We start from the raw sequence: 9,702 nt of genomic DNA on the forward strand, positions 1-9,702 counted from the left end.
CTCTCTCATTTCACCTGCTCTTTACATCTATGAGGTCACAACGTGAGACAACCCACGAAATACAAACTAAGCCATGGTGACTAAAACTATGACTAAATGTACTGTCAATAATTGGCAACAGAATGAAGTCAACTGGGCTGGCATGAGGCCCCGTCAGGCCTTATACTATATTGTACTGTACGTCCTGATGGTACTGTAATACACGCATACGGCGCAACATGTTCTGTCTCTTCCTCGTTGCATATTATCATCACCATCATCACCGGCAACAATTAGTGACGACCACCTTTCGCTCGTCTTCGGTCAGCTGACAATTACAATGTCATAAAACATAAAACATGAAGAATGTTATGACCTTGTAAACAGAGCCATGGCCGTATAATTAGTGTATCAGAACGACAATAACCCCCGGCTGTAATTATGAATGTGTCAATGGTAGGGGTGTAAGTGTGTGCATGGATGCGTGCGTGTGCATGCATGGGTATTGTATGTGTGTGTGTGTGTGTGTGTGTGTGTGTGTGTGTGTGTGTGTGTGTGTGTGTGTGTGTGTGTGTGTGTGTGTGTGTGTGCATGCAAGTGTGTGTGACTTCTCCAGTCAGTGAAACAGCAGCCATTACATGGATGTTGAGGAGACACACACGCACGCACGCATACACACACACACACACGTGCACGCACACACACACACACACACACACACACACACACACACACACACACACACAAGCGCGCACAAAACACACACACACACACACACACACACACACACACACACACACACACACACACACACACACACACACACACTGTCCTTGTTCTTTTAATTACTTCCCTCTGCTGTGCAGCTTCACTGCATAACAATTATCCTGCATGTTCTTGTGAGGGGAGAAGAGAAGACCCCCCTCTTATACGCTGTGAGGGGAGAAGACCCCCCTCTTATATACGCTGTGAGGGGAGACTCAGAAGACCCCCCTCTTATATACGCTGTGAGCGGTAGAAGACCCCCTCTTATATACGCTGTCACACACTACGTTTACGTTGACCATATAATAGTCACGCAAATACTTTACATTAACATTATAATTGGGTGTTTTTTTTTTGCATTGGAAGAAATTGCATGAACATTATGAATAATATTAATGTTTTTTAGGCTTCGTAATTAAACAGAATACTGAATATAGCATTAAATGACTGGAATGCTTACACTGTGTCGCACGCACGCTGCGCGCACACACACACACACACACACACACACACACACACACACACACACACACACACACACACACACACACAGTATGCACAGGGGGTGCCTGTGGAGTCTATTGGAGTCTAATTCAAGCAGATGTCTGTTTAATTGATTGAAACAAAATACCTCAGCATTGATCCCTGTTCCAGTGCTCAGCCAGTAGGAGTTTGAGGGTGTGCGTGCGTGCGTGCGTGCGTGCATCGGTGAATGTATGACTAAATCAGTAATGAATGAATGCGTTGATTAATTAATCAGTGAATGATGAATCCTAATTTGGTTCCAGATTACTCGTGTGTTTTTCCTAACAGCAATCTCAGGTTTCCCTTTTCATCCAACACCCTCAAAGCCATCATCCTAATAATACTATTCTATACGATATGTCGTATAATATGACGATGTCGCATGCCATAAATAGATGATCTACCTGCAGCTCAAAAGCTTGTGGACGCTTCTAGACGCGCCTGTTTCAGCAACTCTTATACCACAAGGTCCAAATCAGGCTGGATCAGGTCGAACCTGCGACCACATTAGCAGTAGCTAATAGCAGTATAGCTATAGCAGTATAGCTAATAGCAGTATAGCTAATAGCAGTATAGCTAATAGCTAGTAGTGCAAAAGTCAATCAGATGAATTGATTTAACGGAATACAAAAACGTATCAATTTGAATCAACTAGCCGATTCATCTCCCAACGCGTTATGAGCTTCCCTGCCCCCCCCCCCCCCCACAGAATAGGGATGTAAGGGTTAAAGTGGATGATCTGAAAAGCAATCGATATTATTGTAATGGCTATAATCGATAGTTGCAGCCCAGGAGGATTTAATTAACGGTACGGTGGACAGGCGACGCTTCCCTGGACCGCACGTACCCTCTACAGAGCACTATGTGGTTCTGCCCTGGACCGCACGTACCCTCTACAGAGCACTATGTGGTTCTGCCCTGGACCGCACGAACACTCTACAGAGCACCACGTGGTTCTGCCCTGGACCGCAACGTACCCTCTACAGAGCACTATGTGGTTCTGCCCTGGACCGCACGAACACTCTACAGAGCAACCACGTGGTTCTGCCCTGGACCGCACCAACACTCTACAGAGCACTACGTGGTTCTGACACCGTCTCAAACTTTACAGAGGATAGATTTATCTTTTAAAACATCTTCACGCACAAAGTGTCGCGCCTGGATGTGATGCTGTATTTTAACTACTTCTCCTCATGGGGGCCCCTTGGAACCCCCGGGCCCCCCACCCACCCCCACCCAGGACCCCTGGGGTCCCCGGACTCCACTTCATGAGAACCAGCAAGCTAGAGAGCTGTGTTTATGGGAAAATACGTGTCCTCTAGAGCTATGGGACAAGACGTGTCCTCTAGAGCTATGGGACAAGACGTGTCCTCTAGAGCTATGGGACAATACGTGTCCTCTAGAGCTATGGGACAAGACGTGTCCTCTAGAGCTATGGGACTGTATATGCATTTCACTGTGGGAGAAAGACTCCACAGCGCTGCAAATAAAAGCTACACTCGTAATATACGCGGAGGTATATTTACAGTATAAGCGGGATATAAACGATCTATCACGGCTACTGTACAGTACATACAGTATGGATGACCTGGTGGGGTGTAATAAATGTGTACATCACAGCAGAATATATACACTGCCAACGCCGGCTAACACCCGTACAGGTCCAGATCAATACGGAGGCTGCAGGGCGAAGTCGATACAGCATATTATACAGTATTATTATACAGTATTATTAATACAGTATATGTTCTTCTTACGCGACTCACTGATCGCTCGTGTCTGCGGCGTGTCCGAGAGAGGGTGTGTGTGTGTGTGTGTGCGTGTTTGTGTGTGTGTGCGTGTGTGTGTGTGTGTGTGTGTGTGTGTGTGTGTGTGTGTGTGTGTGTGTGTGTGTGTGCGTGTGTGTGCTGTGTGTGTCTGTGTGTGTGTGTGTGTGTGTGTGTGGTGTGTGTGTGCGTGCGTGCGTGTGGGGTTATAATAGGCTGTGTCTGTGTCCCTTGTCCCAGGGTAAACTATACACACATACATTATTACACCACACACACACACACACACACACACACACACACACTTCCATTACTCCTCTCCTCCATTATATCGGGCGGATTGGCCGCACCCGATGCACACTTATTACTATTATAAACACGATTAAAAAGACGAAGAGAAGGAGAAAAAAATGGCAGGCGATAAAGTCTGACGCGTTAATACAATATATTATAATGAAACACAATGTGAGCTTATACTGTCACACCACGCTGGCTCCACGGCTCACACACACACACACACACACACACACACACACGCACAACACACACACACACACACACACACACACACACACACACACACACACACATACAGTATGTACACTATAGGCTCCGTTTTCATCACCGCTAAACCCCTTATCCCTAAACTTCTAAACCCCCTTATCCCTAAACTTCTAAACCCCTTATCCCTAAACTACTAAACCCCTTATCCCTAAACTTCTAAACCCCCTTATCCCTATTCTCTAAACCCCTTATCCTAAAGTTCTAAACCCCTTATCATCTAACATCTACTAGAATAAAATGCTGTCCAGTCAAAGTGTCTTCCTACAGTCAATGCAGACTGCGGTGACCTTTAGCCATAAATATACAGCAGGGCTTTCAGCTGTTACAGTCCCTGTATGTATATATATATATATATATATATATACCGTCCAAGGCAATCTGTGTGTTAACTATGGCTAATCCCTCCTTATTGGGCCCCTCTGGTTTATACAAAGCTCTGCAGCGAACAGATATCCAGAGATATCCACTATCCAGTAGATTACATGTTTTACCTTGATGCGTTGTGTCTTTTGTGTGTTTGTTGTTCATTGTTTATTTCTGTTTTTTTGTGCAGTCTGTGTTTTTATTTCTTTACTGCACAGCTGCCCCCCCCTTTGCCAACTTGTAGACTTATGTACTGTTCTTTATGAACTTTTAATCTGTTTAAACCAATGACCTCTTCCTTCAGGAAAGGATTCCATATAAGCCTTCTGGCTTCTTCCTTTCCTTGCATTGTATTTTTGTTTCTTTGATTATGTTATTGTTTATTCTTTGTACTATATGCTAAATAAATAAACCAAACCAAACCAAACCAGCCCGTCACCTATCCAGCCATCCATCCAGCCAGTTATCCACTATCCAGTGGCTATGAAGCCAGCCAGTGGCTCCAGGCCGCTGCGCGTGGCGCTGTATAGCCAGCGGTGTGGTTTCGTAGCCCCCCACGGTGACGGGCCCCCCCCCCCACCCACCTAGTGGACGGGTCCAGCGCGGTGCCCCCCCCCCCCCCCCCCTAGTGGACAGGTCCAGCGCGGTGCCGCAGTCAGCATTGTTGCATATTTAATGTTCTGATGAGAGCTTCTACCTGCTGACACAGAGGAAGTGACAGAACAATAACCCCCCCCAACACCCACACCCCCCCCCCCTTCCCCTTCCTCCACTGGCCTGGAACGCTGTCATCAATCCGCTTGCTCTTGTCTCTCTCTCTCCTCTCTCTCTCTCTCACTCTCTCTCTCTCTCTCTCTCTCCTCTCTCCTCTCTCTCTCTCTCTCTCTCTCCTCTCTCTCTCTCTCTCTCTCTCTCTCCTCTCTCTCTCTCATCTCTCTCTCTCTCTCTCACGGGCCTCATCTCCCACCCGGGTCTGATCCCCACCCTACGTCGCTCGCCCCTTTTCACTCTGTTTCTCTCTATAATGTTCAATGCTCTCTCTCTCTACCTCTCATTTTCTTTCAGTCTCTCTCTCTGTCTCTCTCTCTCTCTCTCTCCTCTCTCTCTCTCTCTCTCTCTCTCTCTCTCTCTCTCTCTCTCTCTCTCTCTCTCTCTCTCTCCTCTCTCTCTCCACCACAGTACAGCGACCTTTCCTTCTGTCCGAACAAATCACTGCAATAAATCCCTCACATAAAACAACCGCACCGCACGCACGGCACGCACGCACGCACACACACACACACACGCACGCACACGCACGCACGCACGCACCGCACGCACGCACGCACGCACGCACGCACGCAGCACGCACGACACGCACGACACGCACGCACGCACGCACGCACGCACGCGTGTATGTGCATCCAGGCCTTATGAATATGTTAACAGCTGAAGTGTGCATCTTCTGTCCAGTTTATCTATCGCTGCACGGCCTCTCCGTCCGAGCCCAGATTCCATTAACAACAGAACGTACATATATATATATATATATATATATATATATATATTAGTGGTGGGCATAGATTAATTATTTTAATCTAGATTAATCTCACTGCAATTCTGGAGTTAATCTAGATTAATCTAGATTAAAATGGCTCATTTGAACTCTGCCGAAGGCATTGAAAATATGTGTGCGCTACCTAAATAATGACCAGAAGTAAATCCTTGAACGGGCCACGTGGCCCATTAGACCAGGAGCCCTATCATAATTGGTAATGAAAATATAATAATGTTCAATACGATGTACGTGTGTTATACATTGTTTATTCAGTTAAACACGAATAACCATAAACATGTTACCATACAGGCAATTTGAAACAGTGGGTGCAAGAACAACCCCCTTTTCTGGGATATGACATTAATTAAACTGTATTACAGTCAGTAGCTTTGTGACATGACTTGAGTCCAACCTCTACCTCTCCTTCTTCCACCAGTCACTCAGACACACCAGCTTGTTCACATTGTCTGGTGACAAACTAGATCTCTTTTTCTGTACAATGTGGCCTGCTAAAGAGAACAGTCTCTCGCATGGGACAGTTGTGGCAGGAGTCCCCAAGTACTTCTGGGCAATGTGGGCCATCTTACCATAAACAGCAGTGTGCTCTGACCACCACTTCAGTGGACACTGATCTAAACTGGCACTGGGCTCTACCTTGTACCTCTCTACAACATTGTCTACTACTGGTATCTCGTCTTCTGACTCTGACTCTGATCCCATCAGCAGTAGGGCTGTCTTCTTTTGAGGTGGCTCAGGGTTCTCCTCCCTGGGCGGCTGCCGAGCAGGTTCTTCTGCCCTCACCAAGTCACTCAGCTTTCCCCACACTGGCTCCCTCTCTGCTTTGGGCAGGCATTTGAGATCTTTGAAGCGTGGGTCCAGAGCAGTGGCCACCTTTTGATGAAAAAAAAAAGATTGATGGATGGAAGAAAATTTAACTTTCATATTCTCCATATTTCTTCATGACTCATTCATCTATCCATTTATCAATCTACTGGCTTAACAGTCTATAATGGTCAGACAATACAGTTATCTTCTGGTCAGTGTCACATACCTTCAGCCATTCCAGGTTTGTTTTCTCCCTCCGCTGGTTGAGGTCTTTGATGAAGGCAGTCTTGAAACGCACAATGTAGGCAGGATCATCATCAGAGATCTTCATTGCTCGCAGGAGATGACACAGGGCAGGTAAAACGACAGAGCAGGAGACATATTTTTCCCCACCAAGGAGCTCCGTGACGTACCTACACACACACATTAACAGGGGTGAATTGACACCAAAAACGACGCCACAATGTCACAGCAGCCAGCCAGCCAGCCAGCCACACACACACACGCAGTGCACACACAGAGCAGTGCACACACACACACACACACAGAGCAGTGCACACACACACACACACACACACACACACACACACAGCAGTGCACACACACACACACACACAGAGCAGTGCACACACACACACACACACACACAGAGCAGTGCACACACACACAGAGCAGTGCACACACACACAGAGCAGTGCACACACACAGAGCAGTGCGCACACACACACACACACACACAGAGCACAGCACAACACACACTTACTTGCATGGCTCCAGCAGTTTCTCCAGCTTTGCCAACTTCTCATATTCAGCATGTGTTGGGAGGGCCAGCTTGTGGGTCTGCTGAGCCAGCGTTGCGTGCACAGCGTCTCTGTTGCGCCTCAAACGTGCGATCATCGCTAGGGTTGAATTCCAGCGTGTTGGAACGTCTTGCACGAGTGACTCCTGGTCTTGTTCAAGGGATGCTTGCTGGGCATTCAGCTCGTCTGAGTTAGCCGGACTGTGTTTGAAATGTCCGACCACTTTTCGACACTTGGCAAGTACACCATCAAAACCACCATCCCGAAGTGACATTACAACGGCCCTCTGTACAAGATGAGCAACGCAGGGCAAGTGCTCAAATGGTAGTATTCTCCCTGCTGCAATCATGTTGGGAGCGCTGTCGGTTCCAATGGTGGTGATTTTTTCAGCTATGCCCCACTGATTAGCGACGTCGAGAAACTGTCTGGCACACGCTTCTGCAAAGTGACGCTCCTCCGTTTTAATCACACCTGACGTTAGGAGAGACAAAGTAGATCAGAATAAGTTAGCTATTAAATATTAATAGGAAACTTGCAATTAGCAGGCTGGCGTTGTTGGGGCTAGCTAGCAAACGTATAATGTTGGCTGGTGGTAAAATAAATCAATCGATCCCTGATAACGTTAGCTAAAGCTGTGTAAATGTTAGGCTGAATTAGCGATATTACATGCCGCGGTGGGGTTGTTTTCAGGTTGGATATTCAGCCAGGATGGCTGGGTATCCAGCCCGAGACCAACTTCACCGTGGTAAATTAATTTAAATTACATAACGTACCTAAGGCGAACGAGTGAAGTTCCCAGCTGACATCGATGAGGTGTACAGTAACGCCAAGGTAGTTGTCGTTTTTGACAGATGTCCAATGGTCCCCAGTCAGTGCTACACACGCCGCCCCGGCCAACTTTTCATCTTTCGCAGCTTTCTCTGCGGCGTACTGGTCATGGATTCTCCGTGTGATAGTTCGTCTCGCAGGTAGTTTGTAAGATGGGTCGCCTGTGGCCGCCTGGAGAAGAAGCTCGAGCCCATCATCTTCAACCACACTGATAGGCCGGCAGTTGATGGCAATCCACTGAGCTAGGAGGTTAGTTAGCTTGGCTGATAGAGTTGGGCTGACGGGCTTGCCACGATTGCACTCCAACATTGTAGTTTGACGAACACTTTTCCCCGGAGCCATATTAGTGCTTGGCCCGGCAGCTTCGCTATCATCAACCAACGCAAAGGGATGTTTGTGCGTTAGGTGATACTTCAGACTTGAAGAACTCCTACAATAAGCCATTTCTGCTTTGCACAGGGTGCAAACCACCTTGTTCTTGTCGAGGTTTCCATTGGGAAGCTTCTTGTAAAGAAATTTCCCCTGAAGCAAACCCGGATTCACAGAGTCCTGCATGCTGACGTTTGATGTGGCACGCCGCACTGTTCATTAATTTCACCCGTGTCCTGTTAGGTTAGGATTTGTTACCGCCCCGCTCTCAGAGTAATTTATTTCACCTTGTCCCTGTTAGGTTAGGACTTCTCCCTCCCACAGAGTAATTCGGCCAGGTAAAACTATCAAAGTGAAATTCCTAGCTTGCTCGCTTTATGCAGTCAATGCAGACCCAGCTCCCAGACCCAACTTTGAGAATAGATTAACGGCGATAATTTTTTTGACGCGCGATAATATTCTCGCGTTAACGCAGCAGTTAACGCCGATAACGGCCCAGCATTAATATATATATATATATATATATATATATATACACGATCTGACCTGATGGGACTGCATCGGTCATCGTCTTATAAACGACACACACGCCACGCCTCGCCTCGTCCGCCCACTTCGCCCAATCTGACCGCGACCGCACGATGTTTCTGTACAGTTGCTGCTAAAGTGCATCTTCTTAATTTTCTTTCTTTCTCTCTCCTGCAATGATCATCCACAGGAATGCACACGCACACGCACACACACGCACACGCACACGCACACGCACACGCACACGCACACAGACACACACACAGACACTGGTTCCCACGCGGGCGTGTGCTGAACACACACACCTGATCAGTGTCCGTGTCGCTGCGCTGAGCGTGGCCCAAATAGCATCCAAACAGGGACAGGTAGAAACACTAACTAGGCCAACATACCGTATTTATACACAAAGTAGGTCAAAGAGAAATACCTGACACAATTAATATTATTCTATACCTGCAGACCTGGAACCATATACCGTATATATACCACTAGATCACATGACCTCTAAATAACAATAGTAATAAAGAATAATTATGTAATGTAAATTATAATAAAAAACAAATGTTGCCACCTGCCACTTGAATCCAGGTGACTTTGATTGATTGACTGACATCAGAATTAAGGGCCTGTCAGCTCAAACACACAATGCAAGAGTTGTGTTTTCAAGAGAGTTGCTGTCTGTATACTGTATAATTATCATTACAAATTAAATACAAAATAAATCCTTATACCTATTCCATTTCTCCGCCTCGATCTCCCATTCAAAGTGCATTTTGTCTAATACGGCATGCAGCTCTGCAATTCCAACGCCCACTTACGTATAGGTACACTTACGTGGCATAATATTGTCCAG

At 46.7% G+C, this 9,702-nt stretch overlaps 1 protein-coding gene across 1 annotated transcript; it reads right to left on the minus strand.

Annotated features, from left to right (window-relative positions):
* Positions 1-5,618: 5,618 nt before the first annotated feature.
* Positions 5,619-9,140, minus strand: LOC308312295 (E3 SUMO-protein ligase ZBED1-like). The gene is made up of 4 exons (XM_080794660.1): positions 7,898-9,140; positions 7,088-7,595; positions 6,551-6,737; positions 5,619-6,390 (listed from the first exon to the last, which is right to left on the minus strand). The coding sequence occupies exons 1-4, from the start codon at positions 8,505-8,507 to the stop codon at positions 5,914-5,916; spliced, it is 1,782 nt and encodes a 593-aa protein (XP_080650786.1). The 5' UTR covers positions 8,508-9,140; the 3' UTR covers positions 5,619-5,913.
* Positions 9,141-9,702: the final 562 nt, after the last annotated feature.

The sequence above is a fragment of the Protomyctophum bolini genome, assembly GCF_963924005.1.
Source record: "Protomyctophum bolini genome assembly, contig: SCAFFOLD_815, whole genome shotgun sequence".
In the NCBI taxonomy this organism is placed as follows: domain Eukaryota; kingdom Metazoa; phylum Chordata; class Actinopteri; order Myctophiformes; family Myctophidae; genus Protomyctophum; species Protomyctophum bolini.

Coding starts and splice junctions, on each gene's coding strand:
- LOC308312295 (XM_080794660.1), bottom strand. CDS start 8,507: ATGCAGGACTCTGTGAATCCGGGTTTGCTTCAGGGGAAATTTCTTTAC. Junction 7,596..7,897: donor ACTTCACTCGTTCGCCTTAG/GTACGTTATGTA, acceptor TCCTAACGTCAG/GTGTGATTAAAACGGAGGAG. Junction 6,391..6,550: donor CAAACCTGGAATGGCTGAAG/GTATGTGACACT, acceptor TTTCATCAAAAG/GTGGCCACTGCTCTGGACCC.